The 18,379-nt window shown below is 32.3% G+C and overlaps 3 protein-coding genes across 5 annotated transcripts; all 3 read right to left on the bottom strand.

Moving 5' to 3' along the window:
- LOC104742888 (glutathione S-transferase U28) lies at positions 4,455-5,478 on the bottom strand. The gene is made up of 2 exons (XM_010463972.2): positions 5,084-5,478; positions 4,455-4,984 (listed from the first exon to the last, which is right to left on the bottom strand). Exons 1-2 carry the CDS (start codon positions 5,453-5,455, stop codon positions 4,613-4,615), a joined length of 744 nt encoding a protein of 247 aa, XP_010462274.1. The 5' UTR covers positions 5,456-5,478; the 3' UTR covers positions 4,455-4,612.
- LOC104742887 (peptide methionine sulfoxide reductase B1, chloroplastic-like) lies at positions 5,581-7,195 on the bottom strand. Its single transcript, XM_010463971.2, has 5 exons — positions 6,947-7,195; positions 6,531-6,642; positions 6,383-6,448; positions 6,078-6,275; positions 5,581-5,752 (listed from the first exon to the last, which is right to left on the bottom strand). The coding sequence occupies exons 1-5, from the start codon at positions 7,131-7,133 to the stop codon at positions 5,710-5,712; spliced, it is 606 nt and encodes a 201-aa protein (XP_010462273.1). The 5' UTR covers positions 7,134-7,195; the 3' UTR covers positions 5,581-5,709.
- LOC104742886 (probable sugar phosphate/phosphate translocator At1g53660) lies at positions 15,332-17,509 on the bottom strand. Of its 3 annotated transcripts, XM_010463967.2 has the most exons (7): positions 17,321-17,509; positions 16,842-16,949; positions 16,725-16,759; positions 16,511-16,623; positions 16,158-16,419; positions 15,781-16,040; positions 15,332-15,689 (listed from the first exon to the last, which is right to left on the bottom strand). In XM_010463967.2, the coding sequence occupies exons 1-7, from the start codon at positions 17,426-17,428 to the stop codon at positions 15,577-15,579; spliced, it is 999 nt and encodes a 332-aa protein (XP_010462269.1). In that variant the 5' UTR covers positions 17,429-17,509; the 3' UTR covers positions 15,332-15,576. The 3 variants fall into 3 exon arrangements, with proteins under 3 accessions (XP_010462269.1, XP_019091406.1, XP_019091405.1); XM_019235861.1 differs by lacking the exon at positions 17,321-17,509 and having other exon boundaries at positions 16,511-16,597; positions 16,699-16,759; positions 16,842-16,906; XM_019235860.1 differs by lacking the exon at positions 17,321-17,509 and having other exon boundaries at positions 16,725-16,771; positions 16,842-16,855.

Below are 18,379 nucleotides of genomic sequence, written 5' to 3'. Positions count from 1 at the left end.
ATTTTTATTTCTTAATTTCGAGATTGATATTGCATTTTTTTTTGTAACTTGAAAGTTTAAAAAAAAAACATTCCCTAAAATTCTCTACTATATTTGTTTTTATTGTTTTGTGAAAAAATTTAAATGAATCCCCTATATAATAAAACAGCAGTTGATATGTCTATATTTTGCATCTTCTTAGCATGCATTTGTCATACATTTAGTTATTTTGCATCATTTTAGAACCTCTTTTATACACTTTGCATGTTTAGAAAGTTTTTGCATTATCCTTGCATGCATTGTGCATTTCAAAGTATTTCAGGTGTTTAGGAGACGTCGGAGACGCACACGATCGAGCCACGCTCAGCGGCCACAATCGAGCCACTCTCAACCTCCACAATCGAGCCACTCTTAGGGCACCAGTCGGACCACTCAATCGATCCATCACTCGAGCCACCGGTCTAGGGATTCAGCTTTTGACGTCTTCATAAAAGTTGTACAGAATTGAGTCATCTTTCCAATGCCGTTTATTTCAAGCCAATCGGAGGTGTAGTTCAAGAGTTATCATTGTTTTAGTAGATGCGTATACACCTAGCTCGAGCCACTTTCACCGACCACGCTCGAGCCACTTTCACCGACTATGCTCGAGCCATTTTCACTCGCAAGACTCGACTCACTCCTACTCACACCAATTGAGCCACTGGACGCACACGGACGAAATCACGCATGCCAGGAAGACGCTCCGTCTGACACGCTTCAGGAGACTCCTAAACCAAGACTTAACAAAATGTATATATAGTAAAAACTTAACAAACGACAGGAGACTCCTACTCACATCTTATCTTTTATTCTCGTTTTGTTCTTAAGGTTCTACCTAGCCATCTAAAACGTTTGAGACTTTGTATCCAGATATCTTTTAATCCATTTAGTTTTTGCATTTGATTTCTTCTGCAAAGTTGTTCATCTCATTCTTGTCTATCTTATTATGCTTTGTTCAATATTTTCTGGATTTATGTCTTTGGTGATGATTTCCGGATCTGAGTAGTGCTAGAGTTCTTGGGGATAAGATAGATTAGGTGGAGGATCTTAGGATGTAGAGTGTTTAAGCTTGATTTGTATGATTCCCTTCTGGACTAGTGTTAGAATTACTAGTTTCTCTCTGATTAAGGAAGTAGGTTCGAGACATTATTACACCCAACAGGTGTTTGATGAAATGTCTGACCTACTAGTGCCAGAGACTTACGTTCCTAGCCTAAGAGATTAGTTGTCTAGGATGTTTGTTGACGTGAATGAACTTGTTTTTCATGCCATGCTTGATCATGTTTCTCTAGCGAGAGCTAGGTATGGAAGTGGTTGAGTCTGAGTAGCTTTTGCCAAGAGATTGGATTAGCTAAGTTGTGATGTTCATTGTTTAGGGATAGTTTGCTTGTCGTATGTTAAACACTCTGTAGACTAGGAGACTCCACCGACATCAATTACTCCCATCCTTAGGACTTTTATCTTTTTGATTGATATTACATTCCTGAGACTGTTTCGTTTGTTCATGCTTAGAATCGTTTTCGGTTTCACTTATTCTTGTTCGCTTCTTGTCATACATTTTCGTTTCTAGTTCTGTGACTCATTTCCGTTTTTCATTCTGATCACTCTAGGATTGTTAGACATAAAAACACTCTTTTTGAATTGGCTTAACTTGTGATTTCTTGATTGCATCATGAGTGGTAGCAACATCCCATTTGGATTGACACCTTAAGTACTACAACTGCATAAGGTTAATTGAACCTACTAGGAGACACACAAAAATCTTAGTATCAAAACTACACAACTTTTTTTTGTAGACTATATAATTTTTATAAGTTGATTACAAAATAGGTTATACATTAAATATAGATTGGTTACAAAAAACGTTATAAATTAATTGGTTAATCCATGGACTATATGAATACACTTAAGAATATCCTACAGAATATTTTAAAAGAGAATATTCCAATGATTTATACAATTTTCTAAATAAAATCTTTAGTATTCCATGTATTGTTACAAAATATATACTGTTAGGCATAAAAATATATTATTAGGCGTAAAAAGAAATAAAATTTTGGCAATTTATCACACTTAATCGTGATTTCCGAGATCTTATTGTGCAACTGAAAATAAAATCTTACCTAAGCACATGTCATATTAAAAAACTTTCACCAAACATGTTCAAAAATTAAAATAAAAACAAACAACAAACATAATCATTTCTCATACATAAAATTACAAAATTAACAATACAAAATTTACAAAATAGATATTTTTTTCAAGTCATTATATTTAACATATGATTTTATTGCATAATGTTTTATCCAAAAAAAACTTTTTAAAAATAATCATATAAATTATATTTTATTCTAAAATTATAATATAAATAAAAATAATTTCAATCCGTGCTCTAGCACGGGTATTAATCTAGTTTCATTGTTTGTTTTGGCAATGTCGATAGGCAACAACTAAAGAATTAATATTTAGTAGTTCATATTTAAGAAACAATGGGATATACATATACAATTCTATAAACCAAAAGAAAAAAAAGAAGTTCATGACATTTTTTGTGATAGACACAAACGAAGCTGCTCTCTTGATTTGCTTCAGGGTAAAATCTTATTTTTTAAAGTTTTCGTTTATGAATGTTCATACGTAGTGTAAGGGTTAAATATAGAAATCGTGTAATGTCACGGATATGTTCCAAACTTCCAATCAAATGCATTAATTAATGTGTTACTAGTGAAGCTTGTGCTATTGAATTCGATAGTAGATACTCGATTACATGTTTTACTTTGATTTATCGAATTCGATGGTAGATAAATGTTTTATTTGAAATCTGAGATTTGTGTTTGGTTTTTGAAAACGAGAAAAAAGCTAATGAAGACACAGGTGATTAACTCGTGCAATTAGAGGTTTGAAATCTAAACAATGATATTCGCTTTCGCACGAATTCTAAAATTTTCTTATTTGACTATGATACTATAGAAAAGAAAATGAGAAAATTGTGTGGTAAATGAGTATTTAATTTAAATTATAAAGAAAAAATGAAATGAGTGATTACAAAGTTGACCAAAAAAATGTTTTAATGTTCCGAATAATCTTATCTTACCTTGGTCCGGCTGAATTGGTATCTTTTCGTCCAATCGGATAGGACATTTCATAATGTCATGATGTGATCCATCAATAGATAGAATAAATATTAACTTTGCTGGTTTAATTAGTTTACTAAATTTATCCACGAGCTTGTCTTTAAGAGTTAACCTCAAACGAGATTGGATTGCTTTCACACACATGTACAACCAAACTAACATGAGAAGGAAAGAACAATGGTTACAACTTGGAAGGACCATCAAACATCCAAACACTAAAGCGAAGCTCAGGGTGCGATATACCTTGAAGTTGCCACGAGCAATCAAGAGCCGAGACCAGGCCTCAAACCCCAAACAAACACTGCCTACGTTCAGCGACTCCGTTGACGAAAACACGTAATGATCCTTCAACTAAACAAACATGCAACTAGTGAGCTCCTTTGACGATAAGATGAGTTTCCAATATATTCTCATCTTAAAAGGCAAATCTAGAATTTTCTATGTGTATTCCATTTTTGTCAACATTTATATTCCATTTTATCCAAAAAAAAGAACGAAATTAGTGGGCACTTTTAAAAAAAATGAATATTGTAAATAGTCTTTCAGGTTTGTTAGACGATCGATAACTTCTTTTTGTCGATCAACCACAAGAATATATGAGTCGAATACTAAGAAATTACGACATGTGGGATTTTGTGTCGCAGACTATATACGATGCCTTTGGTTAGTGAGGTTCGAATAAATTTGGTATTCGAATATGATAATACGACTATAAGGTCAGCCAATCTTCAATAGTGATTATATTGTTCAATATACGATAGTGGTCAAAATTCCATTATTATTTTTATTTTTTGCTCCATGCACTAAAAGAACCATGCATATATAGTAAGAAGACTATTCTTATGTGACAACTGACAACTTTTAAAATTTCAATTAAATTAATACATGTACACATATCTCACTACACATGTCTATAAATACCTTCATCATGAGTAAGGGTTTTGCCACAACAAGATCACAAGACAAATATGAGAGGTATAACAAAAAGACATAATGATGATGAGAGAGTCACACCAACTGTATCACAGAGTCTTGCATGGAAAAATAGAGAATGAGGATGAGCCAAGGATGACTTCCCGATTTTTATCAACAAATCTTAACTGATTATGGTGGTTCGGCAAGTTGACTTTGGCTCTGTTTCCCTCTCTTCTTTTCGATGTCAAACTCCAGATACTATCTATCCATATATCATCGATCATGCATCATGATTAGGTTGTAGTGTCACTGAAATGTGTTTTTCATACACGTACTAGTACTTGGTGGCTGCTGATAGCATTTGCATTTTTTCTGGAAAAATAGATGTATAGAACATAAAACATTCATAGACCATTTAAACAGATGAATCATACATACACCAGAAAAAAAAAACACACTCAATTATTTCTCAAGAAGCATGCGCAAAGCGATAAAACAAACAAAGACAAAAGAAAGAAAAGCGAAGACATAACAAGCCTTTGTTTTTAGTGTTCCCTGCATTCATTTTGTTCAACATTAAAAATCTGTCTGAGCTTAAGGACTTGTTGATAAACTTTCTCAGATTCAGGCAATGAATCAGCAACACTTTTGCGTTCAACACATCTCTTTCCCCAAGCCACGATCTTAGGACATGCAGCTTCGACAGAGAAGTCACCACATTCCTCGAGTGCGTGAAACCAACTGTAGAATGGGACAAGAGCTATGTCTACATAACCAAAGGTCTCTCCTCCAAAGTAAGTTTTGTCTCCAAGCTCATTTTCAAGAACCTTCAAGCTCTCAAAAAACTCTTCTATGCCTTTGTCTTGTTCTTCTCCTTTCTTGTTTCCCCAAATCTTTCTTCCTCCATCAAATGATATCTGCATTTTGGTGAATGGAGTCAAAACCAAGTGGACATAAAACACAAACAGAACAAGAAACAGAGGAGTTGATAACAGAAATGCGTTAACAATAATTACCGTTTTATCAGCGTAGTCAGCCCAGAACCTTGCAGTGGCTCTAGATTGAGGATCAGTGGGCAAGAAAGAGGCAGCCTCGGTCCACGTCTCGTCGATGTACTGAACCTGGACAAGCGATTCACAGATTGGTATGTTGTTGTGGATAAGAACAGGGACTTTCTCGTGAACAGGGTTTGATTTCAACAAAAGCTCACTCTTGTTCCACAGATCTTCCTCTTGAACCTCGAACTCAACTCCTTTCTCCCTCAGCGCAATCTTCGTCCTCATCGCGTAAGGACTTGCCCAGAAATCCAAAACCACAACTTTGCCGTTCTCTTTCCCCATTGTTGGTTCTACAAAAGCTCCTTGACACAAACTACTAGCCAAAACCATATATATATACACACACACACACACCACACACTCATGTATGAAATTAATAAATGGATATGGTGAAGACGTGAGAAAGGGATTGGAGTAAACAAATTTAAGAATGTGCTGTCTATGAGATCGTGAAATCAACTCAAAGTTTAAACCTTTCGATGGATTAAAGTTGACTTATAATACAACGACTTAATATGAGGAAATACAACTGATATTAACTATATAAAATGTAAGATGAACAAATATCCTTGTACCATAAACTCTCAATCTCTTGTTTTCTCCAATGCATTAAGTTTCAGAGCAGCACTACAAAAATCACAAAAACAGATGAGAAAACTTGAACCGAGTCAAAAACATTCAAAATAGAAGGAAAATAATTTCTTGGTATCAGAAAAATTGATCTTTAGACTTCATTTGTTACTTCATAAACAATGCTGCTGGTGTTTATGCAAGATTGATATATGGTTATTCTTCTTTATTAGGTGGATATGGTAGACATGTTAATGTCTTACTAATAGTGTATGTGTAGAACTAGAAACTTTCAAAACATAGAGCTTTATATAAGAGATAATATATGTTAGCCTTTTGGGGAATCTTGAAAATAAAGTATTGAGGATGAATGATAATAAACCTGTTGAGGCAATATCGTTTTCCGGTTGGGCGTGGACCGTCATCAAAGACATGGCCAAGATGAGCGTTACAAACAGCACATACAACTTCTTGTCTAGGCATGAAGATGATAGAGAGGTCTAGCTTTGTCTTCACATTGTTTCCAATTGGTTTGTAATAAGATGGCCACCCTGTTCCACTATCAAACTTTGTTGATGAACTGCAAGAAATCATCACTTTGATCAATTAATAAACCATTCATTCATATGGAAACATAATCAACATATAGAAGTACAATTTCAAATTCACACCAATAACACAACTTACTCAAATAAGGGCGTATCGCAACATATACAATTGTATACTCCTGGTGTCTTCGAGTTCCAATACTCCCTGAAAAAAAACAAAAGAAGAGAGTACTCATTGAATTGTACGAAGATGTCAACTCCATAAACTTCAATCATTCATTGCATACCCAGTGAAGGCTCTCTCTGTTCCTTTTTGCCTAGTGATGTAGTACTGTTCCGGTGTAAGCCGTTTCTTCCACTCATTTTCACTTAGAGAAGCAAAGTCACTCTTCTCAGCCTCTGCACCATCATAAGAAAACTCTCAAAATCTTACAACTACGCTAACAAGTTATCTGAAGAACATGGCATTGAAAGCAATACTGTCCACACAAACAATAAGTTCTTGAGTCTCTCTCACTAACTTCTCAGAACTAATTGATTAAACTTGCTGCCCTAAATCTCTCTTCCCAAACAAGAAAGATAACAACTTGATTAAGGCCAAATCAGTTGATGGACAAAACTCGTTAACCTAACTAAACCCACTAAGAAAGCAACCATTTTTTCCGCAAATTAAAAATAAAGGTTCAACTTTTATAAAAAGAACCTTGGACGTTGTCTGGTTTCTGAGAAGAACTAGAGGAACCCATGGAACGAACAGAGAGACTCAAGTTTCTGGGTTTTGAAAGAGAACGACAAGCGAACCCAGAAAGATACGGCTTAGAGAAGGGGTTGAGCCTTGTTCTTGCTGAGACGAAGCTTGATTGTATGGTTAAACCACTAGAAGAAGCCATCACACAACCCAATCACCTACTCAGTATATAATGGTTGTCGCCGAAACTTGTTCTTCAATAAACAACACAATTTGAACAAGTCTTTTTCTTCTGTGAACGGAAGAAGGGGACACGTGGCACGTCGAGGATGCGAGATGAGATCTGGAACTCTAGCTGCCACGTCGACGCATTCGTGCCATGTAACGAATTTTTCAAAGGTAACCGTTATTGGGCTTTTTAGTGTACTTGTGAATTGTGATAATCCCATTACAAAATCGAGATTCGAGAGAACATGTTTTTTTTGCTCGTACGGGTAACCATTAGAAAAACAAAAATAACATGAATAAAACAAATAATACAGAATAGAATAAACAGTTTTTAAGAAATAAAAAAAAATTTTGCAGAGAAAAAACAAAGTAGTAAATGGTAATCAAACAATAAAAATATCTTTTTAAATATATTAAATATTAAATAAATCAAATTCAATAGTACTACTAATTTTAGTTCTAATGTATATACAATGAATTTTACATTTGCTTTTAAAATAAAATTTGTAAATTAATCTTTTTTTTGTCAATTTTAAATTAAATTTTAGATATGTCATATTAAATATTAATATTTAATATTAACCTACAAATCAATTTTAAAGGTAATTTAAAAAATATTTTTAGTTTTTATTTACGATATAAACATGAGTCTCTTAAATTTATTTAACTATTCATATAGTATTCAAATAGAGCCTTAAGATTAGTTTAACATGAAATTCATATCAAAATTATTTTTTCTATCAATAAATTATGAAAATATGAAAATTGTTATATTACAAAATTGAAATATTATTAATAAACATATTTTTTCTTTATTTTAAAATATAAAAACGAATTTTAATATTTGTTCATGTTTCTATTCCATTTGTTCCTCATCAATTTTGGAGAGGAACATTTTTGTTCTATTGTTTTTTATTTTTTGAAGAATGTAGTGGAAATTTTTTTACTATCAAATGGTAAAAAATTTGTGAAATAAAGAGGACTATCACATTCCTCCTCATTCTTTTCCTAAATTGTGGTCACCACCTGAAGCCTTTGTTTTTTGGACATATACAAATATTTGACGTAACAAAAAAAATGTTCACACGAAGGTTTTAAATTTAGCCCTGGACATTCGGGTACTCGGGTCGGATTCGGATCAGCTAGTAAGGGAGTGTAGAACCCAATAGAATAAATAGAAAACTTCGGTTTGGTTATGGTTTGGGTATTGTCGAGTTTGGGTTTGTGACTCTGTTCGGATATGAAATCTCAGAACCGATAAAAACCCAATTTTTTCGGACACACATACCCGCAATTTTATTTGGATACTCGGAAATTTTTGGATAAATAACCCCGGTTTCGGGTAAATACCTGAATTTTTGAGTAAAAATTTCAGATAAAAATTCGGGTATTCAAAAAAAAAACTCATGTATTCAGATATAACATTGTTTTTATATCATTATATTTCAAATATTTTCGGATTCGGTTTCGGTTCGAATTCGGATTTTCGGATTAAGGAGTTTAGGACTCAATAGAATAAATATAAAATTTTGGTTTCGGATTCGGTCAGGTTTTTAGGTCGTTCCTATTGAGGTATAAGGTTCAATGTTTTTAACCCAGGGCCAGTTTTATCACACAACACATTTCATCACCTTCAAGGTTATTAAAAGTCTACATAGGCTATGTTAGTCGTATATATTATGGCTCACTAAACAAACATTTAAGATTATTAGTTATCCCCTATATAATAAAATGGAAGTACAAAATATTGTTTTGTAGACTATATAATTTTAATAAGTTGGTTACAAATAGGTTATATAGATTAAGTTTTATATTATTTGTATAGTCTGGATTTATTATTTCCAAAAATCTTAAAAATAATATTCTAAATAATCATTTGATATCATCTAATTTACCATATTAAGTTCTTTTATTAAATTATTTATCAAATAAAATCCTTTGATATCTAACTTAACATATTAATCTGTTAATTATTATTATTATATTTCACCTCTCATCTTTATATCTGAGTCTATTTTGTGAAACAAATAAATTTTCATCTAATTTATCATAATTAAAAATAGTTTTATTTCCGGAAATATCATAAGTTGAATTTTTAAAAACAAATATAAATGATTCAATCTATAAAATATTCAATTTTTATTAATATTAGTCTTTAAAATAATATCTATTGAATTAAAAAAAATTACTTAGTAACGGGTCAAAATATGAATATTTAAATTCAATTTCATACTTTTGTTGAATTTTATAATTTTATATAATATAATGAACTTTAAATAATTTATTTTGAAATATTTTTAAAATATTGAAACTTGATATTAAATTTAGAAACTATAAACACTCTAAATTGGTTTGTTATAGCAATGTCAATAATATGTCACTATAATATGAAAGAATTTTAAAAAACCAAGTATATTAAAACAAAAAGTATAAAAATATATTAAATTACTCATAATATAACAGCTCGCTTTTTAAAAACCAAATTCACGAAATTATGTCTTATAATGACATTCAAGTCATGAGGTAGAATATAAATTGTTGAAATAACTTCGCATACATAAACTAATATAACATATTAAAATTTTATTTTAAAATAGAAAATATACAAAATTTTGCATAAAATAAAATTTAACCAGTGTTATAGCACGAGTAATTATCTAGAATCATTAACAATATAAAACTTACAAAATAAATATTTTTTTTCAAGTCATCATATTTAACATGATTTTATTTCATAATATTTTATCCAAAAAAAACTTTTAAAAACAATCACATGAATTACATTTTATAAAAAAAAATACAATATAAATAAAATGAATTTCATCCCGTGCTCTAGCACGGATCTTAATCTGGTATGCTTTATTTGCTTAAACAGTTACAGAGACAATCAAGATTAGTAGACTATTGATGAGAGAACATTTAATATTATTAGAGTTTTTTTTTTAAACATCTTACTTTACTTTATTAATTGAATCAGAGATTACATAATTGTTTGTAAGGAATACAAGTACAACCAAAACATAATTAAACTTAAGATGAAGAAAATCCAACAGAACAAGTGAAGTAGTCGATGCTTTCTTTTGTAAGCCTTATACGTTAATAGATTATTAAATTTATTGTTTTCCTTCTTTGTCTTTTTCTTCAATCCGATATGATTGTCTAATTTAGCTATTGTTCTTTTGACGAAACTCCATTTAACTTTAAAATGATCAATGGTACCTATCCATCTGTTCCCAACAAAACATCTCGACGAGATGACATCTTTCTTGGTTATAACTAATACCCATAATTGTTTTGCATCTCTGATTCTCCACACCGATTCTTCTCTGCTTCTAATGCTTGATATTCCTAGATCCCAAATTTGTCGACCAATGCACCACTCAGATCGAGATTTATCGATCGTTGTAGTTATCACATCATGAAAGGCTTCGTTATCATATGCCTTTGGAATCACTTGTAATTGCTCATCACACCGAATCGTTGGATCTAGTGTGGGAATATCAAACGAACGGTGGTTGATTCCAGTAGGAATCCTTACACTGTCGCAGAAGAACATAACAGCCATCACCCAAATGGTGAGAAATAACCTTTCTCTCGCCGACACCAACACATGGGAAAACTTTTCGCATCCATTGGGAAAGAATACACAAATCGAAGTAAACCACTTTCGAAACCTTAAAAACACCGTGAGGAAAACAAATAAAGTAGTTAAGAATTTTAGAGAGAAACCGTTGAGAATTGAAGTCATAGGATCTCGGGAAGATATGAGCGGCCACCGTAGGGGAAATGCCATGATCACCTTCCGATCACCTTAAAAAAACGGTTGTGAACTAGAAAAAACAAATACAGGAAGTAAAAGTATAAAGGAAAGGAAAAGCATAGAGAAGAAGTAGTACGGTCGGCGCCGGCCGGAGAATACAACGGAGGAGTTTAGGTTCTATGAACAGTCGCCTTCTTTTATACTTTTAATATTATATTGTAAAAATTTTAGAATATGATTTCGACTTTTAAGTTTTAAAATTTGGTAATTTTTATACAAATTCTGATAACTTTTAACTAGCTACTCTTATTTTGGGTGTGAAAAATTATCATGTAATTGAGTTACTCATCCTATGATTTGATATAACACCAAATTCCGGTTTCTCCAATTAAATTGTAATTTTAACACTAAAACTACGTTTATTAATCCAACCATATAACCATATTTAATTAATTAGTAGAGTTTGTAATAATATTTTTAATATTAAGAAATTTAAGTGTAAAAGTTATATTACTTGAAAAAAAATTGAACTAGTGAAGCCAAACTTACTAACCAAAGGCGATACAATGGATATAACACCAAGCTCGATTATTCTCCATTGTATTATAATTTTAACACTTAAACTTTTTTTTATTAATCCAACCATTAATAAAATAATAATCATAATTAATTATTGTCTAATTTGTAAAAAAAAAAAAATTTAGAGTGATATATTTATATTTGAGATTTTTTTTTGGTTGTCGAATTAATATTAAAAAATTTAAGTGTGAAAATTATATTACTTGAAAATAGATTAAACTAGTGATGTCAAACTTACGAACCAAAGGCTATGCAATGAATATGACACCAAGCTCGATTATTCTCTACTGTATTATAATTTTAACACTCAAACTTCTTTTTATTAATCCAACCATTAATAATCATAATTAATTAGTGTCTAATTGTAATATTTTTTTTTTTAATTTAGAGTGATATATATTATATTGTGTTTGAGATTTCTTTTTTTTTGGTTGTCGAAACAATATTAAAAAATTTAAGTGTGAAAATTAAATTACTTGAAAAAAGATTGAACTAGTGATGCCAAACTTACGAACCAAAGGCGATGCAATGGATAGGACATCGAGATCGGTTATTCTCCATTATATTATAATTTTAACACTCAAAATTCTTTTTATTAATCCAACTATTTATAAGCAACCATATTTAATAAATCACTCAAATTAATATGGAATTCTAATAATATAAAGTTGTGTGAAATACATCCTTGGAGAACCGGTTTGAGGCGGTTTGCAATAATTTTCGATATTACTTTGTAGATCAAATTGCAGCAGCTGATTGGTCTATAGTCTCCAAGACTACATGCCTCCGAGGATTTTGGAATAAGGGCAATCTTAGTTGTATTGAAATCTTTGAGCAACCTTCCGTTCCTGAAGAACTCCTTTACAGCTGAGACAACATTAGCGCCAACAACACTCCAGGATGAACGGAAGAATTCGACTGAGTATCCATCAGGTCCCGGACATTTGTCAAGGGGCAGAGAGAACACTGTCTTAACGACTTCTTCCTCAGTTACCTCTTTTTGCAGATCAGTCTTCTGGAGCTCCGAGCATCTAAAAGATATCAGTTCCGCCAGCTCCTCAACTGAGCATGGCGACTGAGGTAAATTTGTGCAGCCAAGAATCTCTTCAAAGTAAGACACATCATGCTCTTTGATCTCTGGTCCTATCTGGAACTTTCTTCCACTTTGGTCCATGAGGTAGTGAATATGATTACGATTTAACCGTTGAGCAAGGGACCTGTGGAAGAAAGCCGTGTTCCTGTCACCGAGATGCATCCATTTAATTCTAGAGCGCTGACGAAAGAACTTTTCTTCTGCGGCGCTTAGCACTTTCCATTTAGCTCTGATCACATGTTCCTCACTTGGCAAATCAGGGTTAGGGTTAGCTAGGAGCCGCTTATGCAACTCTGCCAATTTTGCTTCCTCAGCCTTCACCCGTTCGGAGATTCCACTATAGTGCCGCTTATTCAACCTACGGAGAGTCGGCTTCAGCAGTTTAAGAGATCTGGCAACCTTGAACTGGATAGAGCCTTGGATATGATCACTCTTCCATGCCTGAGCGACATCGTGAGCATAGTCTGGGTGGTCCACAATGTGGTGAAAGAACTGGAACGGTCTGCTCACGAAACGCGTCAGTGAAGGAACACAAAACCATATGGGGCAGTGATCAGATTGCTGGGGATCCAAGAATTCCGCATAAGCATCTGGAAAGGCGCTCGCCCAGTGATACTTAACCAAAGCATGATCAATTCTTTTGGCAATAGTGTCCCCTTCGCTGCTATTCCACCATGAGTACGTGTGACCCTTAGTTTGTACTTCAAAGAGCTCCGCATCCTGCATCGCCAAGTTCAGATCATCTATGCCCGTTGTATCAACATCTTGAGTGAGGTGATGAGAGTGTTGAGAAGTTCTAATTATCTGGTTGAAGTCGCCCAAAACAGCCCAAGGATGCGTAGAGACCGGAGAGGAGAAGATATGAAATCAGCATTGATATAAGATAGCGAAACACCAGACTTTTCTATCTGCTGATGTGTGTGTTTTTAAAAGGGGGCTCTCCTAGTAGCATTGGTGCTCCTTGGGATCAATCATTATACAATTCCTAAACAGATAATGCGAGTTACCTAAAACCAGGGAAAACACAGCTCTGCAACGTCCTTCATCTGTCCAACAGATACGATCGAAATCAAGCAAAAAGGAAAAAAGAAGAGAGTTTAGGGAAGAGGGATAGAAGAAAACAAACCTCCGCCCGGAGAGCTTTTCTCTACCGGAGCTTCGTCGGAGGGTTTAATTAAGAACGGAACACAAGTAAACAAAGAGAAGAGCTCGTTAACTAATGGAAAAATTGGAAATTATATTATGTTGACAAAAATTTTAAAAATGGAAATTATCTTTAAATTTACAAAATACAAAATATTACCGTTACATACTTTCCTTACGGTTTAAAAAGGTTACCGTTGATACTTCTTGTAAAGCAAACCAGCTGTATATGATTATGATGTTAGTAATAATTAATTACTATAAATTAAATTATAATAAACCCAAACTCTCTTTATGCATCAGATCAGAGCTAAGATGCATAATAAATGATGCAAATCAAATCTCAATAGTTCTATAAAGAAAAATTCAGTCTGATCACTCGTTAACCGGAACTACGTCGTCCCATCTTGGATTAGAGTATAACTACAGTAAAACCTCTATAAATTAATACTCTATAAATTAATAAACACTATAAATTAATAAATTTTGTTGGTCCCAAGTCGGGCCAGTGTAAAAATTAACAATATTCGATAAGATAATAAGATAATAATTTTTTCGAAATCTTCTTATAAAATATGGTCCCAATAATATCATAAATTAATAATTATGTAAATTTATATATATATATATACTGATATAATAGTGTATGTTTCTCCTAAAGCTCAATTCTATAGAACAATTGTAATGTTGTATTTTCAACCTATAATAATATCTCTAAAATATTTTATAACATGTCATACAAATAATTAAAATTTAAAGTTTTAATTTTTAGATATGCATCATTTACAATTTGATAATTTGACAGATTATTAAAATAGGAGAATTGATATTATTATTCATAGATTTGAATTTATGTGTCTCATGTGTATAAGTCAATTTGTCTATAATATTTGTAATTTATTGTAAATAGTGCTTTCTAAATATTACAAGTTCAATTCCTAAACCATAAAATTTATAACATCCGAAAGTTTAATCTTATTTTGCTATAGTTGTTCCAATTCATAATTTTTTAAAAAATAAACAATTAAAAATATATCTATAAATTAATAATTATTAATTTACACTATAAAATAATAATTATTAATTTATAGATAAATTAATATCACTATAAATTAATAAAATGTCTTAGTCCCAACATTATTAATTTATAGAGGTTTTACTGTACTTGGCATGATTGAAATAAACATGATCGTTGATACATACGTAATTGTTACAGATATTATTATTATCTACCGTTTACAATCCTGTTCTTCTTTCTTTATTAGACAAATCATTCATGAGACAAAATTACTACATTACCACCAATTTTGTATATGGAAATGTGAAACTTATACATTTTTTGTTACCTGTTACTGTTAGCTTTAAAAAGGAAAACGTTTAATCAAATAATCAAAAACAAACTAGTTTTGGGACCCCGGACCTGTTGAATCCAATCCAATAAAAAGAACAATAATGTGTACTGTGTAGACAATAAATCGGTTATGTGTACGTAGACATACAATAATCCAGTTTAAGATAACTGAGTCGACGTATGTATTTATCCAGCAAGTCATTTGTGAACGTTTTCTTCTTCACAACATAAGCTGTACTGATTGACACCACACCATGACAACTCATGTAAATTAAACAAAAATAGCCGTGAAAGCCATTAAACTCTGTTTTGCCAATTACACTCCTTGGCCTATCCTGCCTAAGATTTTATTTTCTTTTCTTCATGCTTGTATAAAATTGTGTGATAGATAAAAAAAAATCTCCCTTTGCCCAAAAAAAAAAGATAAAAGAATTTCCTAAGTACAAAAATTGGTTCTTTCTATGTGCGTGTATCTCTTGTGATGATAAATGCTACCATGGTTTACCGGGCTCCTTGTCGGATTTTACCGGAGATAGAGAAACCAACTTTATGTTTTCGCTGTTCTTTGGCTTGTAGTTGTTATATGCAGCTACACCAGCAATTGCTGCGAGTGAACACAATTCACAAGATCACTATTTTTACTCATACTATAATTCTCAACTTTATGTGGCATGATGAACATAAGATGATCTTACCAATGGCATAACCAAAGAGATTGATGATTGTGAGTTTTGTCTCGGCAAAGAGAAGAGCTGAGACCAAAACAACCACCCAATCTTTAAACACTCCAGCAATTCGTATAGTGAGAGCACTTGTCTGCGATATCACAAGAAAAACCGACAGATTGAGAGCAAATGTACATAACGAATTAAGACTCAACACAAGAACATGAAAGTCCCATGTATCCATCTTCGACCTCTCAAGAAATATCCATGGTATGAACAAGCAAATCGCGCTGCAACACACACATCAGTACACATGTATAAATCATCTACACTTTTCAAACATTTTTTTTTCAATTGTGTTAAGTAAAAAATAAAATGACATTAGGGTTCTTTGGTATTCACAATACCTGCATGGGCTCATGTAGTACATAAGGGAGACTGGATTTAATTTGATGCCTTTCCTCTTAACAAGAATTTCCATTAATATTAGCCTCAAAGCTTCTGAAACAATACCACCCATTTGGTAAACAACTCCAATCCAGTTGATGTTTAATTCTCCATAAGACGCGACTAAAATGCCAAAACTTATAACTGACATTATCAAAAGCATCTTGCAGCTCATTATTTCAAGGCCAACACAAACTCCAAGTATAAACACAGCAACAGGCACTGCACAAATATAATTCTTACAAAATCAGTTATACATAACATTTTAATTAAATTAAATGAGTGTTAGTAAGAGAGCTAATTAAGTTCTTACTAATGGCCTTCAGCATTTGGGAAAATGCAACAGTTAAGTAGAGATAAGCAGTGTTTCCTAACCACAGTGTCATTGCAAACATTGCACCTATTGGAATAACTGATGTAACATATCTGAGTACATATAGAGTGGATTTTTAGTTTAAAAAGGTTATTTACAAGTCCAAAGTAAATCTATAAATAGCTTACGAATTAAGGTCTCCTTTCGATCTTACATTTCTAATGTCATTCCTTCCTCAACCTTCATAACCTTTTAAGGGCACTAAAAATTAGATTATAAGCGTTTTGACTAATGAACATTAAAGGAAAGATCATAATAACTAATGAGTTACCTTAAAAACCTTGGTGAGGAGAAAACACAAAACAGAGGAAAAGCTCATGTGGAGTAATGTCAATCCAAGTGGGTAAGGGAAGTTTATTTCCTTAGATGACAATACCCACTGCATCGTATATATATAAATAAAGTCAGAAATAAAAATTCATCGATACAATAATACATTAACTAAATCTACTGTTGTATTAACAAACCTTTTTTTTTTTTTTGGACAAAACTGTTGTATTAACAAATCAAACCACATTTTAACGAGCCAAACCAAAATTGTCAAAATTAACAGCTTTATTTCAGTTCAAGTTCAAAGCTAATTAATTCTCTAAAACCGACAAAAAAAAAAGAACAGAAAATCCAAACTGAACCGAATCTAAAAAAGCCTAATGTCCAGATCTAATAAAATCAAATCTTGAGCCAAAAAGACTGCAATCAAGAAACATAGATCCACGAACATATAATGTTAATGTGAGATTTGACTTAAACCTTATTGAAGAAGATTTGACAGCTAGAGAGAGTAATGTAGAGAAGAATGGAAGCATACGTCACGTGTTCATCTTTGAGAAAGCCTCTGATCCGATTACGATCCGCCATTAGAGTCAACAATCGTTTTGGTCTCTAAACAGCAGCAAAAAAGAGTTAATTTGCCATTTTAGTCTTTCGTTTTTTTTTCCAATATTTAATAATACCTCACTTTCCCATCTCCTAAGCAACAAAATACTTCATTAAATAGGTTGACAAAGAAGTAACGACGAATCATCAGGTCCCGTTTTAAGTAACTTCTTTTCTACGAAATCCGTTGTAACTTGACCAAGATGGGTCGGGTGTACGGGTCATAATGGGACTAGAGGCCCAATAGAAGGGTCCTTATTCTTCTTTGTGAGGAAGTTTTTGGCAAGAATCATCAAAAACTCAAAAGCTGTCTAGCGAGCTGAAATTTTGCGAAACTTCTACAATGTATAGTCTCCTTAAAGCTGTGGGTAGACAATGGGTAGTCTCCTAACATAGAAAAACCAGTGTTCAAGAAAGCGGTCTAGACGGCCGTCTAGGCATTAGGCGCTCAGCAAACATCTAAATGACCGCTTAAACCGCCTAAAATCATATAATATTATTTTAATATATATATTTTATTTTTAACTACATATACTTAAATTTTTAAATTTTATATTCGTATCCATATTTATTAATGTTCATATGTTATTAATCTAAATTAAATAAATGTATTTTTACTAATTTTAGTTTATAAATTATTATTATTTATTTCTTTTAACATATATTTTTACATAATTTTATATATAATATCATATCATATATATAATGTTTTGTATTGTAAACGCCTAAAAACGCCTAAACTCCGACTATGCGTTCTAGGCGCTAAGCGTTAGGCGTTGGGTCACTGGCCACATACTGCCTAACACTTTCTTGAACACCGAGAAAAACCGATAAATAAAATCAACACATATGTAATTGTGAATATACTTGAACTTACATTTTCCAAAATTTTGTTAGGGTTCAACTAATTCACAATTGTCAATCTCATACACT

This window comes from Camelina sativa, chromosome 14 (genome assembly GCF_000633955.1).
Source record: "Camelina sativa cultivar DH55 chromosome 14, Cs, whole genome shotgun sequence".
NCBI lineage: Eukaryota > Viridiplantae > Streptophyta > Magnoliopsida > Brassicales > Brassicaceae > Camelina > Camelina sativa.
The sequence above is the reverse complement of the archived record's forward strand: the minus strand, read 5'-3'. Positions and strand labels throughout refer to the sequence as shown.